Below are 18018 nucleotides of genomic sequence, written 5' to 3' on the forward strand. Positions count from 1 at the left end.
ATCTTAAATTATATTGTCTTTTTAATATAAATGTTGCCATAGATGGCAACATAGATATTAATGTTACATTTTTAAACAATAGTTTTGTTATTGTAATATTTTCATGCAACATTATGTTTATTGTCTTAGACAAGAAAAAGGTAACACTTTAAGCGACTGTTGCCTTATATAGTCTAGAACAACACTTTTTTTTTCTTCTTTTGTTACTTTAGTTAAAGGTAACAAATAAATATTGTTGTCTTATATTATTAAGAGTAATATTTCTATAACTGTTGCAATCTTAAGTGTTGTAATAAATGTTTATTTATTGTCAATTCTTTCCACTTTTAGCTTCTTTTATGCGAGGAAGTATAAATGAAGTGTTGTGAATGTCTCACAACTATTTAAATAACATAAAAGTATAAGGAAGAAAGAGAAAGGAGGAGAGAGATAGATAGAGTGAAAAAGGTGATGTGGGCTCCACTAAAACTTTTCACATGTATCACGTGCAAAAACGGACAAAAATTTATGGGGACCACTACTACTGAGTTTATATTTTGTTCCACTAAAACTCTAGTGGGGCTTTTTCAAGTAACACTGAGACAATATTTTGTACCACTTAAACTCCAATGATATTATTTGATAACTCAATGACATAACTTTAAACTGGCGCCTAAAATGCCTACATTACCCTTGCGAGACATGGCTTTATTGTCTCACAACCCTTCATTTGAAAGCCCTCCTAGAGCAAACACAATGGTTGCCCACAACCATTGTAGTTATTGCTTATTTTATTAATTTCTACATCTTTCACCTCACCTATAACCACTCTTATACCCATTTAATAACCAATGTCTCCCAATAGTTAACCACATTTTTTTGGTTATACACTCTCTCCTACTTTTACTTAACCCCACCACAAAATATCTCTCTTAAATCAGTATCATATATAACTAATGCACTTGGTAATAATCAATTAAAACTAATAATTATTATTAGCATACATTAATTATTGTGCCACGTCATCCAGGGTTGTCATAAAAACCCACCCACTTGCAATATTTTATTGCATAACCAACCCCAAATAACAGATTATGAAAATAACCAGGTTATTGAAATATTCTCCCAACTTTTTCTTTCTCTTCAATTTTTTTTTATTATTTTTCACTTTATATCTCCTAATAACCAACCCAATTGGTTAACCATTGGGCATGCTCTCATATGCAGCATTTAGGGCTGCATATATCTTTTCCTTAAAAATATTAGAAAAATGAAACAACTATTTTTTATTTTTATTTTTATTTTTTTTGGGTTGATTGTTAGTCATGCTTATATTTTTTCCTTGACCTAATTCAAATCATTTCCCTAAACTACTTCTATTGAAATGAAAGGTATTTACTGATTTTTTTTTTTAAAAAAAATTTGTTTGTTTAGTCACGTGCCCATAAACTTTTGCCTCATTTGACTTTTACCAATTCTCTAAACACGCCTTAAAACAAATATATTTGTCTATTTTATGTACGTAAATAAAAACTTTATATTAATAAAATATATAATGTGAATCCAATAAAATTCCATACAACTATATTATATCTTATAGATCAATGATAATTAATGATCGATTCTAAAATTTTGACCCAAATATTGACCATGTGGCAAAAAATTAGAGACGATGAAAGTATACTTCGCATTTTATTTGACTAGGGGGCTAGAGCGCGCTACGCGCGCTTATGGTTTGTAAATCACGTTCGTTTGTCGTGTTTAGAAATGGGGCAATGTTGGGGGTTTAACAAAATCACGTTCGTTTGTCATGTAGTTGTGAATTTTAATGTAAGGGAGTATTGAGGATTAGGGAAAAAAATAGTATAAGTATATGTAATAATATACTTTAGATTTTATGCATTTTTTCCTTGTGTATCATAAACAAAGTGATGTATATACATCATATATATTGATACGAAGTGTTAGAATATTATTGATGTAAAAATTGCATGTATATGTTATTTTAAAATTATAGATAATCTATATTACATGTAGAAGTCAAGTAATCTATTAAAGATTCACTTAAATTTATAAGTTGGAGTTAGAATGCTAGGTATTGAATTAGGTTGGATGTTATTGTTGACTTTTGAATATAATTATTTATGGTAGATGTTAGAGTTTGTATATTATGCATTGAAAAAGAATAATTGGTGTTGGAGTTATGGGTGACTAATGTGTTGTTGATTGGAGATTGGAATGCTAGGCATTGAAGTAAGGTGGATGGTTATTGTTGACTTTGGAATATTATTATTTATGGTAGATGTTAGAGTTTGTGTATGTATTGAAAAAGGCTAATTAGTTTTGGAGTTATGGGTGACTAATGTGAATTGGTAAATGATATTTATTGTAGTTTGACTTAAGTTTGAACGTTGTCCTCTTAGTGTTTATTTGTGTATAAATACTGGCTAAGTAATTGTAGTTGTTTGCATGAAAAAGTGAATTATTTGATATGTGATGGCTAGTAGAGGTGGTGTGCGTGGGCGCAAGCCTTTTGTGCAAGGGTCTCGGGAAACAATAGCCGAAACACATGCGTGGTTGAATGATATGGCAACCGATTGGGAAGGGATGTTTTTTAAGTTTGTGTTTTCTAAAGCATATTATGATCAAAGAATTATTGTAAATTTTTGTGAGACTATGTTTACATAGTGATTATTTTTCATGGTTTTTTTTTTTTTTTGTTGTGTTGTTAATCATGTTTGATGATTTTATGCAGAATGTTCCGTTGGGGTTTGCTAAAGCACACTTTGGCTTGTTTCCAAAATCAACGGATGTTGTTGTGCAACTTTATGATACTCGCTTTGATGCTCAGCTGAAAATCAATAGGCGTGATGAAAAGCTTATTCAATGTTTCATCAAAAATGGAGTTGATGCTGCGATTGACTATTATGAAATACAAATTGATGAAGGAGCGATTATTAGTTATTTTCATGGAAATCCTATAGTATTCGATGTCACATTACAATTGAGTGCTGATTCTTAATGTAGTGTGTTGGTAGAATAATAACTTCTTATAGTGTGAATAAGAGTGTTATTATTAGCTTATTGTGTTATGAAATAACAATTAGAATAAGTTAAGTGTATCATCATTTTCTCACATATTTCGGTATTTTAATATGTTATACACATATTTTGGTATTGTAATAAATAGAAATTATAAATCAATTTAGATATGTATTTCATGAGTTAATTGGATTATCTAATAACAAATTGTAATACATTCTAATATAAAAGGTTTTTGACATATGTGAAGAGAAAAAAATTATCCGGGATTATTTATATGTAGGCTTTTTTTTTAACAAAATTTTTTTTTAAAAAAAAAATTACTTTTATAATCGAGTGTTTGCGCGAATAGGTGCATTGTATGAAACAGTGTAATTTTTCTTCTTCTTTTGCATGGTATGGTAGACAACTGAAAAGACATTTACGGTAATTGATGGTTTGCGTTGCTTGAAAACAGAGAAAATAATCATCATTTTCTCACATTTTCCCAAACTCTTTTTGCATTCTTGAAAGTTGAATACCCTTCCTCTCAATTTCTCCCGTTTCATCTTCTCCATCTGCACACCTAATTGAAAGATCTAAACAACACCATGTCTGGATTTGATGATAGTAATAGCATCTTTGATGATTGGTACCGGAATTTCCTTGTCAAGCGCAAAGACAGCCTTCGTGGCCAGTTTGTGGCCTGGGGAGGAATTCAAACACAAGCTAAAATGAAGATGGATGAAGTGCTTGATGAGATGAAGGACTGTGATGCGCAGATAGCAAAGTGTGATGAGGTGGCTAAGAGGAAAAGCAAGGCCAAAGAGAAAAAGCCAGGAACGCAGGGCAAGAAATCTGAACCCGAGAGCAACTATGAAACTCCAATCAAAGTCGACAGCGATTTTGATGATGACGAAACACCAGTGAGAATGATAAGATATGTTGGTGTGCAGGGAGAGCCGTCTAAATTCAGAGGTCAATGCAGTGGTACTAAGTTGGTGTTTGGTGCTGGGGTCGAAGGAGGGGAGGCTGATATGGATATCAGCGAGGATGAAGGTACAGTGAAACATGTTATTGACACAACGGTGGGTGCGTTTGCTGAAGCAGAGGAAGAGGAACATGTTGTTAGGGTTCAGGGTGTTGGTGCAGCGCAACAGAGCCCACAGCAGCAGCAGCAAAGGGATTCGGAGGAGGAGGATGCAGATGAGGATGAGGAGGCTGAGGAGCAAGGTGATACTTCTGAGTCAGCTAATGGTCATCCTTACCATTATTATTCTCCGGATATGTCTGAAAGCGATGATGAAGCTTATGGGTTTGATTCTGATTAAGATTCAAAGCTTTCTATGTTTTTGTTCAGTGAAGTAGCTTTATTTTAGGTCTTTCTTAGTTATTTTAAGACATTATCTATTTTGAACCTAAGTTATGTATTTATGTTAGATGTATTGATACATGATTGTAGGGGTCTTTTGTTCACAAAACATGCTTTGAATTATTGTTGGTGGTGTATTACAGCATGCTTGCTATTGTTGAAGGTGGATATTGCTTGTGAATGAATATGATTATGCTGGAATTACTTATGTCTTTGATTGTTGATTGTGGTTGAATGAAATATGTTAGTTTATTTTGAGCCAGATAGTTACAATGTAATTTTGCATAAAAGCAAAGTGTTCATTGTGGAAGGAGAGTGATTTTTCTTGTTTCTAAATGATGTTGAGTTAATATATTGTTAAGTTAATGAAATTCTGCCCAATTTTAGGAATTAAGTAGGGTTTAGTGAATTGATATAATCCATTCTATGCAACACTAATTTATTTATTTTTTCCTTATGCTAACTGTCTTAGATCCAACTTTGTTTTAAATAGACATTTTTCCTTTGGGCTTGAACATTTACCTTAGCCCTGCAGCTGCAATCACGGTGGTGCCATTGTGCTCTGCTATTGATAAAATTCTTAGAAAAAGATTAAGTCATATATATTTACTGAATGTGAATTTTTTTTATTAGTGTTATATAAGTTGAAAAAAAATTCTTTATAATGATACCTTTTGTTACTAAGCTAAGTGTTTTGGAATTTTGATATAGTTGTTGAGCATTGCAATGTTGTATGCTATATATCAAATACAGGTTTGGGGTTGGTTTTGAATCAGTCTGAAAATAGCAAACACTAACCCTTGTTTGATGGCCAAATGCATACTGCTTTGCTGTGTTTTGATGATAGAACTAAGGACAGATTTTTTGGGATTGGTATTGATAGCATATTCTTAGGTAATTAAGGCTGACATATATTTAGTATAGTATGCCATGGTCTTCTATTGTGATTTATTTTATAAGCCTATTTTGATTTATTCGAGGAGTTTTTGTATAATTACATACATTGATGTTGTATGTATGAAAGCAAGTGAATACTCAAGAGAGCTATTGGGGCACAAGATGGTGTGTTGGTGCTAGAAATAAGGCTTGTGGGGTTTTGGGTGTAGGGTCTGATTGTATAATCAGGAAGGACGGAAGTGACATTTTTCGATAGATTGGCCTTTATTTTGTTGGAGAAGAATAAGGGAAGAAATTAAATGAATGTTGGTAAATTTACTGGCATAAGTAAGGCTGATTGTTGAGTTTAGTATAACTGCTGTCAAGTTTTGGTCATTGTGTTTGAGAAAGTATAAACTTGCTGTTGTTTGTCACTCTGTGTGTGCTTCTTAAGTAGTTAGTAATATGTGTTATGTGTTGTTTAACAGGTGTTTAAGTACAACACTGTCTGCAAATTTTAACCTTTACACATTTATTGTGTGAGGGAAGTTTGTCTGCAATAGAATGTGGAAAATGAACTTAACCTGTGATGCATTGTGTAATATAAATTGCTAAGCTCTGGGTTTGTCTTTCACATGAACTGTGGAGCTGAGTGATAGGGTTACTTAGTGTAAATTAATTACTAGATTTCCTGTCACTCAAAATCCTTAGAATTTAATTTAGTCTGATAATTTTGGCAATGAGCTTCTGCTGTAGAATTTTGTATTCATTTCAATTTTAAATGGCTTATTTGAAATGGATTGAAGGATAGGGTAAGCTGTTCAACTATTATGTCAAATTATCAATAATTACTAGTCCATTTATTAGCTGAATCACCAGCAAATTATTAGATGTAGAATGGTAAGCATGGAAGCAGTCCATTTTGATATAGGTGAATTTTCAGAGTTGTAGAATGTTTGGCAGGGAAAATCAGTTGAGCATTGAAATCATTCACAAACAAAGAGTGTTTGATCTTTCAATCTATGTAATGCTGGCAGAATTTTGGTGCTGTGAATTCGCGTAGAACAAGTACATATCAGGAAGCCTATTTTGTTGTAGTTCTAATACTAATTTCTAATAGCCATGACTTGTTTAACTAATGGGATTTTTCGTTAAAACTAAAAAATACTTGTCCTAGAAAAACTCAACCGAAATTTGTTGCTTTAGCGTGCTATACGGCAATGTAGTTAATAATAATATTTAGACGATGCATTTTGAGAGCTTTAGCACGTAAAAACTAAGGAAAAAATTGCTAGAAAGCCGTACACATTAATTCGGAAGAACTAAAACAAAATTAGTGATTATGCGTGATATTTGAAGGGGAAAGGCAAGAAGATTGACTATTAGTAAGGAAATTTTTAAAAATGGTAGAAATAGCTGCTAACTGACACAAATCATGCATTGACTATGAAACATTAGAGTATATAGTACAAGAAATTTCTGAATTGAAGCCTTAGTTTAGTATGCAGCAGATAATTTTTTTTACAAATTGAGCGAAACTGCATGCAAGACAAAACAACAACATACAAACAAAAGCAAGATTTAAGTGCCAATCAAAAGCAAGTCTTTTTGGCAGGTGATTAGAGAATAGCTAACTTGCTAATAGCAATTACCAAGGTCTCAAACAAGAACACAACTCAAAATGATAAGCAACGCTCATCGAGAACGATGTGTTCTTATGTGAGCCCGTAGATCAGCAGACTTAGTATTCACTCGCGGGAAACTGACTGCACTACCCACCTAAGTACCCCTGCCCTGTTCAAGGACTGTGCTGGGTGAATTATGATGTGCATTGGTGTGTTCTTCAGTGCTGCAGCAAGGTGATCAAAGTCACTCTAATCATCCTAAGATAAATAGAATAGAAGAAAGTGTCATGGCAAGAATAGGTTTATATAAGCGATTTTATTCAATAAGACACTTGTTTGATTAATTAGGCACCTTAATTTTCCTCTAAAAAATTTATAATGTAGGCAACTGGAGGATTTTCTCACATACTGGACCAAAGGCAGTCAGGCGGAATGTTCCATTATTGTCTGCTGCATCAAAGGTGAAATTAACCCTGTAATGGCCTGGAGTTAGTGTTTTAAAATTGAGTGTAGTAGTTGGCTGCATAAAATAAGCATGCTAAAAAGCAAAGTGCACCTTTCAGTGGAAGTGCATTTTTTGTTAGGGCAATGTGGACAAAAAAATGGTACATTTGCAGCAACTCCACAGCGTTTACCACAGCCATCACAGCCAATGTAAGCAATGACATTGCTTAGCTGTGCATCAGGAATTGTGACAGTGATTGTGTACACCTCTTCTTGGACAGTGTTGTCAACCTGGAATATTTAGGGTGAGTTAGAAAATTAAGTGCTGGTGGCAATGGGATAGGGAGTAGTTGCCAAAGAGGCTCACATTTTTTTTGATGATCTGATCAAGTGTTGTAGGAACTGGTTCAGCACCAACAGTCATGAATTCGAGTTGCCTGGCCATATAGTCAGTAATGACATCTGGATGTGCATGAGCCCTATTGACAGCAAAAAGGGCAGGAAGAAGTGAATTGAACTGAGGAAGCTAAATATAATTCTATAATACAATGTAATCTTAGTGCTGACTAGGAACACTAAGGTTGTTTACTTACCAGGCTCTTAAAGCTTCAACTTTCTCACCAACAGGGGCTGGGTTAATTTCTGTAGACATACTTGATTGCAGAGAAAAGCCTGTGAAGATTGCATTAGTAATTTGATATTGCAGAACATTTAAATAATAGATGGTGTAAATGTGTATAACCTCTGTGAGTTGCAGGCTTAAGAGAAGTTAAGCTTACAACCAAGGGGCTGGATGACCAATCCTTAAGGAGTTCACAATCAGAAGTTGCAAGCTGACCCCATGCAGAGATGATCATGGGTCTAGTACCAGTGCTGCAAGGGAAAGGAATTGTAAGTTTGTATTTTGGTTAGTATATTGGTAGTGGTGCTGTTAATGTGCAGCAGAGGTGTTACCTTTCATCAACAATGCTTATATCGCGCACATCAGCAACTCTGCCTGACTTGTATGTCACTTGGCGGACATCTTCCATGTGGACCACTACGCCTAGCAAATCTAGCAAACGGCAACAGATGAGTTCATTATGGCTAAGAGATGATGTGGTCTTAAGTAGTAAACACAAAGGAAGTTTTCATGCAATGAAGACAATACAAGCAGCTTACCAAACCGATCATCCTGACCACTGGTCTTAGGGACATCAGCAATAGGGATGTATTCTGGCAATACAGGTCCTTCAGTTCGATAAACAGGTTGGATTTTAGTCATGCCTCCAAAGGTTAGCTCACATTCGCCTGGGAAGGAACTAAACTTGGGGTTTACGACTCTGACCGGAGCATTAGCAATTTCATACTTTTTCTTGTGTTCAAAGACTCTCTTGAAGTGGTCACATTCATCTCCGAACAAAGTAGCTTTCATGCTGTTTCCCTGCATTGCAAAATATTAAGCTGATGTGCAGTAGCATATGCTTATATATTTGAAAAGAAGAAGGGTAAATGGTAACATATACCTCATCGTCTTCGAATACCAGCTTTTGGAATCTTTTTTTGTTAGGAGGAGATCGGATAGGGGACTTTTCTTTCACGGTAACCCGCACTTTGTATGCTTTCGTTATAGGTGAAAGCTTGTCCAAAGGGGTGTATTCAGGTTTCATCTGTGGACATGAGTTTAAATAAAAATGTTACATGGGTCTAAGTTGTTTTATTTTGCAGAGTCACACATTATTTGTTGTAGCTAACAATCAAATATGCTATAACTGGATTTTCAAATGTACAAATAATCTAGGATGATATCTGTTTTATTTTATTAACTCTGCCACTTGTATTGAATGGTAAGGCACATGAGGGAATCTAGTATGAATAATTATTTTGGCAGGAACAGCTTTAACTTGCAGACAATAGAGTGACACTTAACCATATATAAAAGAAAGGTAAGTGTTCACAATTTTACAAGCCTTCCTTTTCATTTTTTCCCTTACAGTGTTGTAGCTTAGTGTTCTCAGAACAAAGTAGGCAGCAATGTCCAGCAAAGGAAAGAGTAAGATGGAAAGCAGTAAAGAAGGTGACCTCCCCAACCAGCAAAGGTCAAGCCCTCTGGAGGAAAGGGTTGCTGTTTTGGAGCAGAAGGTGGAGAACCTGGAAGCAGTTGTGCAAGCACTTTGCTTTGAGCCAGAAGATAAGCAACCAAGCCCAAAGAAAGAAACTCCAATAGAGGGAACCAGCAAGCCTAAGATTATTCTTGGCTTGGATGACATCCACCACCATTCAAGCCCGGAATATTCACCTGAGAGTGATGCTTCTTATGGTGGTCGTTTCTAAGGGAGCTCTTAATTTATATCCACACTTGTTGTAGGTTTTTAGGCTTACTAATGCTGGTTCTTAACTAAAAAGGTCTTATTATTGTTGTTTTCATGTAATACCAGCTTCAAGCTGGATTTTCAAAGTGGGAGTAGCTAGTTGTTGTTTTTTATCAGTTGTACTTTGTCTTTAAATTTCCCAAGTAGTAGTTATTATTGCTATAAGTTGTATTTTCTAAGTACTAATGGTTATCTATTAGTGTTGTGTGGATTTATTTATTATGTATGTTTTTACCAAAAAATAAGTCCTTTTTTTTCCAACTGCACATGCAAAACCTATTATCTTCACTAATGCAGAACTAAGCAATTCTCTATGAGATTGAATTTTAAGGCATGGTTTCCATGCAAACTTGAAGATAAAGAAAAGTTTAACCATTTTTAGATTGTGTATTGTGGTCCAAATAAATGAAGTCTGAATATGGCTAGCTAATACTGAGTTCTAATTAAGCAAATTCTGTAAATTTTTTGAATTGTCAGCATATTATCAACTAAGGCTTGTATAAAAGGAAGTGGTAACTTTAGTAAGGCAAAGCTTTACAGGTAAATGTACCAAAAAGAGCATTTTTTATAAGCTTAGCATTTACATAATGAGTGTCAAAGTGCTAGTCAAAGCTAGTATAAAGGGCACTGATTATAAGTTTAGGAGAATGTAATGTGAAAGTTGTTTAAAGTGTACATGCAAATTTCGAAAGCTAGGTAATGCACCCTGTATAAATTAAGCAATTGATAAATTTCTAAATAATATTAGCTTTAAAACAAAGCATGATTATCTGTCATAGAATTATACAAATGAAGTTTTAGGTACATGGTTTGTTAAGTGGCTTAGCAAGTAAGCTAGAGTGAGGGATTGTGTCCTATCTTTGTAAATTGAATCTAGACAATAGCAAGGCATTGCTAATTTGAAAGCAAAAAGAAAATTACAAATGAAAAACTGAGTTTAAATTGAAGAGGAAAATCATTTATGGACGTACCTTGTTAGAGTGGGTTTGCAAGCAGTTTTTGCTAGATCACAGCAGCAGAAAACTAAAGTGACAGAGAGAAAAGCTAGAAGTAAATGTTCTCTGTGAAATATTATGATTTTAAATAGCATCAGAGGCTTCTAGACTTAACATGAGTCCTATGTAATATTCAGGGTATCTTGCTTTGGTGTGGACCTTTTTATTATCCAGCGGATTAAGAAGTGCATTAAGCAAGACAATGGCTAGAAACCTGCTGTGCAGTAAGTCTGTTATTTTCTCTAAAATAAAGTAGAGCATAGTATGGACCATCAGTCAATAAGATGTGTGTGGGAAAAGTAAATGCTGAAATTTGTACTGTGGGTAATAGAATGAATGATGTTTTGCTGCAATACAGCTACAAAAGCAAAGATGTAATACAAAAGCAAAAATAAGATTTGTCTTTATAGCAAATCTGATTCATTTTTTTTAAGGGTAATAAGGTTGGAAAACCTAGGATATTTCCATTTTTGTGTTACCAATTTCAATGTACTTAAGATTGTATTTAAAAATAGAAAAGTGGGGAAAAAAAAATCACATGCAATAGGTGCAAAAGTAACTGTATATATCATATAACATAATACATGGCTGTAAACATAAATATCTCTAGAACCATTTTATTGTGCTTTAACACAAATGAGCTTACAAGAATTTAGAAAGCTTAACCTTAGGCTCAATTACATTATAGATATATAGAAGCAAAAGAACCTGCATTTGTAACATGGTAAATATTATATTAGTTACAGCATGTAGAATAGTTGATTTAAAATTAGGCTAGCAGATTAAGTAATTAGGGAGCTATACCTTTACATTCACGTATCATGTTATGCCAGATAATTGCAAGACATCATACGCTACAACGTTTTTCAGGACCGGTGAAGTGTGTTGTTCATTTGGGTATGTTGTGATCACAGTCACTTTAGCTGACTTCTTTGCCCTTGACAAGGCAACATATAGCTGTCCATGGGAAAAGCATGGTTGTGGGAGGTAAACTATCACTTGGCTTAGTGTCTGGCCTTGAGATTTGTTTACAGTCATTGCAAAGTTGAGTTTCAGAGGGAATTGAATTCGCTCAAACTGAATAGGATATTTTGTTGATGATGGAGGTCAGAGATTAACACGATGAATGAATACAAGCTCTCCTCGACGATGACCAGTGGCTATAGAACAAACAATTACATTCCTTTTGAAAGACTTGCATATAAGACGCGTTCCATTGCAAAGCCCATCTGCTGGATCAATGTTTCTGAGCAATATTACAGGACTGTTTATTTTAAGAACAAGTTCATGCGGAGTCATACCACCAGGGGCTAGCTGGTTTAGGAACTCTGTAAGGTAAATGGCACAATTGTCATCTAGCATGCTGTCAAAGCTCTTGTAAATTACAGAGTTTCCTGGAAATTTGTCTATGAGAACTGTGTTAATAGCATCAACTGCATCATTCAATGGTGTAAGAATGGCTCTCTCTGTGAAGATATCTGGTGAAAATACTGCATGTTCTAATTCAAGAAATGCAGTAGCAGCTAGGTGATTGATAGGATCATCACTCTCATGATAATAACTCACAATGTGAGGAGGAACCTGAACATAAGCATTTCCATTAGATTGCAGCTGGCCATTGCCCAAACTCAGCAGAAATGAAGCATATGGGGGATCTTCTCTTGCTCTGATGTTTTCAGTTAGGTGTAGCTTCTCTAGCCAAGGCCAAATATGTGAGTTTACCAGGCTTGCTGCAACAGCTTCTCTTTGAGTTTTGCGAGGAACAACTGGAAAAACCTGCCTAAAATCTCCCCCAAAAACTACAATCTTTCCACCAAATCGTTGTTCTGCGTCACAAAGGTCACGAAGCAAAAGCTCAACTGATTCAATGTTTTCTTTTTTAGCCATTGAAGCTTCATCCCAAATAATAAGAGTTGTTTCTCTGATTAAAGCAGCTAGGCTGCCTTGTTTGGGAACATCACAGGCAAGAGATGTCTCTGAATCCAGGGGAATCTTAAATCTTGAGTGCGCTGTTCTTCCAGAAGGGATGTTTGCTGCAGCAATCCCTGATGTAGCTGTTGGCATAACAATCTTTCTTGACATGCGAACCTCTGCGTATAACGGATTGTATAAGAATGTTTTGTCAGTTCCTCCAGGACCATCAACAAAGAAACAGCCAGGCTTTCCTGATTGGACTTGAGAAATAATCCTGTCAAATGCAATTTGCTGAGCTGAGTTCAGTTTGCCTCTATAATCAATACACTCCTGAGGAATAGGTGCATCTAAGGCATCAATGATGTCTTTTGTTCTGTTCAGCTCTTCAAGTAGCTCTTCATGTAAGTGATCAAGATGGAAATGAGCTAATGATTTTCCCATAGACTCTAAATGCCGTTCAATTGACTGTATAGTCAGCAACTTAACACGGAATTTGCTCCCAGGATCAGCATGCCTGTAATCAATAGATAGGTCATTGTAGAATCGCTGCCACAGTCTATTAGGGTCAGTGGAGTTGCAGAACACACAAACAGCTGCAAATAAGCGCCGTAAGGCTCCTGGCAAGTGTATTTCTGCTGCTTCAGCCAAGCATGCATGAACAACATTGTCTTCCTCACATAAGCCTCTTTTAATAGCTGCTTCTTGAAAAGTGGCGCAAAGTAATCCATTAACAGTCCGAAGGTCAATGAATGACTTAGGGCTGCGTACATTAACCAGCAACAGCCGTAAGAAAAACCGCTCTCCTTCTGCTGGTGTCACACTTGACAGCCGACCAACCACAAGTTTCTTGTTTTGCCGTTGAAACCATCTTTTCTTACCGGCATCCCATCTGTTGTGCTCTATAAATTCGCTGTAAAGGTATCCTGTACCTTGAGGTGAGGCTGCATTTGCCTTAAAAAATTCTGACAATTGAGTTTTGGATCTACGCTCATTTAGCATGGCAGAATCTAACTGTTCATGAGCACGTAACTGAACAGTTTGCATGTTTTCCAGATGCACTACCAATTGTTGCACAGGTGGGTACATCTCAAAGAGATTAAAGGAAAAAAATTCGCCAAGCTGCCTCACATGGTGACACCCATCGTCCAGACTGAAACCTCTCTATTTCATCTTCAGAATTTTTTTCTGTACCAACCACATTGAAAGAAACCCTATCATGGCCCTTATAAACATACTTGTACAGATACTTCACAGTCTTAATAGATGAGCACACTTCTACATTCAAATGGCAATCAAATAACATTGAAAGGTATGGATTGTATGGAATGACCCAGCGGTTATCAAGGCTTGCACCCCTTATTCGGACACTTTCTCCCGTATCTCTTCTTTTGTACATGGGATATCCATCATCGTGGTTCGTTGTTTCATGTAAAAAATGTTTCGGGTAGCCATATTTACAAGACAGGGGAGAATTGTGCTTTGTAGTCATGCATGCACATTCAGGGTTAATTTCTCCACATGGCCCATGCATCATATGTCGTACCACAATCTTCCGAAGTTCCGGGGAGCTGTGAGGTGGCAGCTCTGCAGAGACAAAGCGATCAAAATCTGTAGGATTTTGGATCTTGCCGCCTGGTTTTAAGATAATGAGAAAGTGTGCATGAGGTAGGCCCCTTTTTTGGAATTCAACCACATATATCATAGCAGCAACTTTTCCAAAAATATGCTTCTTCATTATTTTTTTTTTCAAGCAGATCAACTTTGCCCGGAAAACACGAGCAACAAGATCTGGTCGGTTTTGCGCTGCTTCCCCAGGAGCCAGTTCTGCCTTAATCTCTTGCCAATTAGCATTGCAAGTCATTGTGACAAACAGATCTGGCTTACCGAATCGCTGAACCAAAGCCATTGCATTTAAGTAGCGGCGCTTCATGTCTCGTGGACCACCAATAAAAGTTGGAGGTAATATAACTCGCCGGCCAACATTCATGGGATTTGTTTCGCCACTCTCAATTGATTCTAAGATCCCCTGGTACAAATCAGCTCTGATTGCATGTTGATTGTGTCGGAAAAAATCTAGGCGAGTATTTTCAATCTTCACATACATATCGACTATATATTGCTGAAGACATCAGCCTGCTTTAAGAAGCATGTTGTTTGGCCGAGATTGCAACTTGTAAGCATAATATTCACGAGGCGAAATATGCCTAGCTGAAGTACCACTTGCATCTGCTAGACCTGAAATCAGGATGCTTGCAATGTCTGTCAGATATGGCACACAATGATAGGCTAAGAGGTATGATGAAAACAAGCAAGTTCATTACGCAGCAGCAATCTCTGTGATATGTAAATGTCAGAAGCAAGGTCTAAGCAATCAGGCATCTAAAAACTAACTGAAAAGGTAATGTGTACAGTTTTGTTGTTAAGATAGCATTAATAGTGGTCACTGCATATATAAAGTGTTTATGTGTCAACCTTTTGCCTCATGGACAATGATAATTAAATAGCTGTTGTGTCAAAGCTTAGCTTGCTGTTAAAAAACTATACTGAAAAGTCTATTTGCAATATTAACACCTAATATGAATTTCATTATAAAAGGGAAGAGGTCACTTTGAATTGTATTTTTGTTTCCACAGGCTAACCTACTGACCTTTGCCTGAGCTAGCTGTGGTGTAGATTTAAAATTACCCTCTTTTTTTGGGGGGGGGGGGGGTAAGAAAAGCAAACAAATGAATATGGAAGGAGATGGGGATAAATTTCCAGTAATGCAGAATCATGATATTGAAGCTAGGCTTCGAGTGTTAGAGTTAAGCGAAGCTAATCTACAGGGAAAATCATCTAATGCCATGTCTGTTCATTCTGATGCAGAAAAGAGGATAACAAAGCTAAAGAGGAAATTAGATGAAATATCAACTGAGGTTTTAAAGATCAGGAAGCTTGGTAAAGGGAAAAAAGCTAGAAAGAATGTTGCAAGCAAAGCTGGTGAATTTGCACCTGCTGTGCAGTTAAGAAAGAGAAAAATGCTAAACAGAAACTGCAATGAAGATGCCACCATTGCTGTTAATGATGAGGATGCTAGAATAGCTCATGAAGATGTGAACAAAGACATTGTCGAAGAAAATGAAGTGAAAAGTGATATAGTCATCCAACACTTGTGGTGGGGATAATACACAAAATAAAAATTTTATGGGATCTTCATGTAAATGGCTTGACAATGAAGAATGGTTATTATGATCTTAATGTTGGCAGGGAATTGTGCACTCTGAATTTTAGCTTGTTTTTGTTATGTTGTAAGCCATTTTAGATTTTGCTACTTTATAATAAATGAATAACCTCTACTCTAGATCCTGATGATGCTGGGTTATAGAGTTGCCAGGGAAAATTGTTCAATTTGTTGTAAAAGCAGAAATGCAAATCTGAAGAGGTTATTATTAAGTCTATATGATATGCTATTCTGAACTATACCATGTACACTTACTGGTTGTCTTAGTTTGTGATTTCTTCAACTTTGGGTTCCTTGTTTTGCCTTGTTCACTGGTTTCACTTATTTCCCTATATTCACAGCAACCAGTCAATGCTAAAGAAGTGATGTTGTTAACCATTAAATAGAAAAAAATATGTGTCTTAGTGACAAATAGAAGCAGTAAGACCTTATAGGAACAGGTGGTTCAGACATAGAAGCAATTGCTCGCTTGCGCTTGCTAGTTCTCGGATTATTAGTAGTATTCTGATACAGCATGCACTGGTCTAAAAGTGGCCTTCCAGTAGCCTCACTGGCAGTTTGTGCACTATTCAATTTAGGTGCATTAACAGGCAAGACATGAGGGCCTATAATCAAAAGACCATGTTATCTAAGTGCAGCAATAAAGCAATGCATAATTCAAGACTGTGGTTTATAGTTAGGAGTGTTCATTTAGCATGCCCTATGAGTATCAGTCTAAGATCTTTACAGTTCACAGCCATAGTACTTATCCAAAAGACATATAATTGTGCTTACTTTTACTTCTGTTCAGCAATCCGGCAGACAATTGATCACCTCTGGCTAAGCATGCCTCATTAGGTTCTCTGTATGATACAAGCAAATAGGGAATTTAACTGAATGTGAAAAAAAGTGTGAGCAAACACTGTGAGTAAATTAGCAGGGTACATTTGCAACCAGAACAACAAATGACCTTATTGAAACAGGTGTCCCAGACAAAGCTTGTAAGCCCTGTAAACGCTTGCTAGTCCTAGTTTTTGCAGGACCCTTCTTAGCAACTAAGCAGCGTTCTGGAATACAATTAAAGATATTCAGATTCACTCCCCAAAAAATTTGTTTCTAGGTGTATTATGTTATTGATGAGTTGGTGTTGGTATATAAATAACAATCAGATTTAGCAAAAGATAGCAGTAGTACTCATGGTAGCAGTAAAAGGTTGGTGCAGCACAAACAGTTGAAAGCTGGAGTTTAGCTGCCAAGCAAACAAACTGTGCTGGAAGGAATGCACCTAATTAAACTTGGGATTGGGAAGAAATGCAGACTGGTCACATTAGCCATCTATTTTGGCCAAAACCAGTGTCTACGTATTAAGGTTTAGCAAAAAACCAAAAACATAAAGAGCAAAGTACTAAATACAAATATTCTGGTAACCTTTTAAAATAAGCACTTAAATATTGTAAAGCATGTCAAAACAATTTTATATCATTGATTAACCACAAAAGGTTGCAATACATTATACTAAGCAAAAGCAGTACACCAGTTTTGCCAATTACAGGTACACATAGAGCAGCTTTAACTATAAAACTAAATGGCAAAATGATAGAATACAAGTCTTTGCCAACTACATGTACACACAAGTACAAAAAAATGGAATCAGACCATAACTATAAACCTTAACAAAATAAGCGTACTTAAAAACTAAGAATGCAAAGCTATCGCTCTATGTGAAATGCAGCAGCACACTATTCAAACTTTCTACGCTTGAAGAAGCTGTTTAACTCAGCCGGTGTGGGTGAGAGGTGGCCAGTATAGCGAGCGCTGAAGGATGGCCTTGATCTTGGCTTGTGAGGTTGTAACACCCTAGAAATTCCTTTCCTTTAAATACACACTTTACTCTTTTTAAAATACGTTTTAGGAATATCTAAGACATTACCGCCACCGTGAAAACGCTAAGGCAACTATCAAAGATACACAGCGGAAGACTTGAAAACCAAAACTATTTAAATAACCCAATTTAAAAACCAAACCAAAAGTAAAGTTGAAAATCAACAAACCCAAAGTCAAATAAAATCCACTACAACTTGGAACCATTTAAGGCCCTTATTCAAAACCGAAACAACCAAACCTTTGTGTTAGTCCATAAAGTAATATAATAAAATATTCAATGCATAAAACACATCATATCCTAATGGAAGCTAGCATGATTCTCTCTTCACTCATGCCCCGTCATGAACATGCTTCAATA

At 35.9% G+C, this 18018-nt stretch overlaps 3 protein-coding genes across 3 annotated transcripts; all 3 read right to left on the reverse strand.

Moving 5' to 3' along the window:
- Positions 1 to 7246: 7246 nt before the first annotated feature.
- LOC145575136 (replication protein A 70 kDa DNA-binding subunit D-like) lies at positions 7247 to 8966 on the reverse strand. The gene is made up of 8 exons (XM_081633048.1): positions 8823 to 8966; positions 8479 to 8740; positions 8272 to 8371; positions 8060 to 8190; positions 7911 to 7989; positions 7685 to 7796; positions 7483 to 7608; positions 7247 to 7393 (listed from the first exon to the last, which is right to left on the reverse strand). The coding sequence occupies exons 1-8, from the start codon at positions 8964 to 8966 to the stop codon at positions 7247 to 7249; spliced, it is 1101 nt and encodes a 366-aa protein (XP_081489174.1).
- Positions 8967 to 11770: 2804 nt separating this feature from the next.
- On the reverse strand, positions 11771 to 13663 carry LOC145575142 (uncharacterized). Its single transcript, XM_081633054.1, has one exon. It carries the CDS (start codon positions 13661 to 13663, stop codon positions 11771 to 11773), a length of 1893 nt encoding a protein of 630 aa, XP_081489180.1.
- A 10-nt stretch (positions 13664 to 13673) lies between these two features.
- On the reverse strand, positions 13674 to 14681 carry LOC145575151 (uncharacterized). Its single transcript, XM_081633062.1, has 2 exons — positions 14338 to 14681; positions 13674 to 14250 (listed from the first exon to the last, which is right to left on the reverse strand). Exons 1-2 carry the CDS (start codon positions 14679 to 14681, stop codon positions 13674 to 13676), a joined length of 921 nt encoding a protein of 306 aa, XP_081489188.1.
- Positions 14682 to 18018: the final 3337 nt, after the last annotated feature.

Source organism: Chenopodium album, chromosome 2, assembly GCF_948465745.1.
Source record: "Chenopodium album chromosome 2, dcCheAlbu1.1, whole genome shotgun sequence".
Classification (NCBI taxonomy): Eukaryota; Viridiplantae; Streptophyta; class Magnoliopsida; order Caryophyllales; family Amaranthaceae; genus Chenopodium; species Chenopodium album.

Coding starts and splice junctions, on each gene's coding strand:
- LOC145575136 (XM_081633048.1), bottom strand. CDS start 8,966: ATGAAACCTGAATACACCCCTTTGGACAAGCTTTCACCTATAACGAAA. Junction 7,797..7,910: donor GTTGAAGCTTTAAGAGCCTG/GTAAGTAAACAA, acceptor TGCTGTCAATAG/GGCTCATGCACATCCAGATG. Junction 7,609..7,684: donor ATCAGATCATCAAAAAAAAT/GTGAGCCTCTTT, acceptor TAAATATTCCAG/GTTGACAACACTGTCCAAGA.
- LOC145575142 (XM_081633054.1), bottom strand. CDS start 13,663: ATGTACCCACCTGTGCAACAATTGGTAGTGCATCTGGAAAACATGCAA.
- LOC145575151 (XM_081633062.1), bottom strand. CDS start 14,681: ATGTATGTGAAGATTGAAAATACTCGCCTAGATTTTTTCCGACACAAT. Junction 14,251..14,337: donor GCTCGTGTTTTCCGGGCAAA/GTTGATCTGCTT, acceptor ATTCCAAAAAAG/GGGCCTACCTCATGCACACT.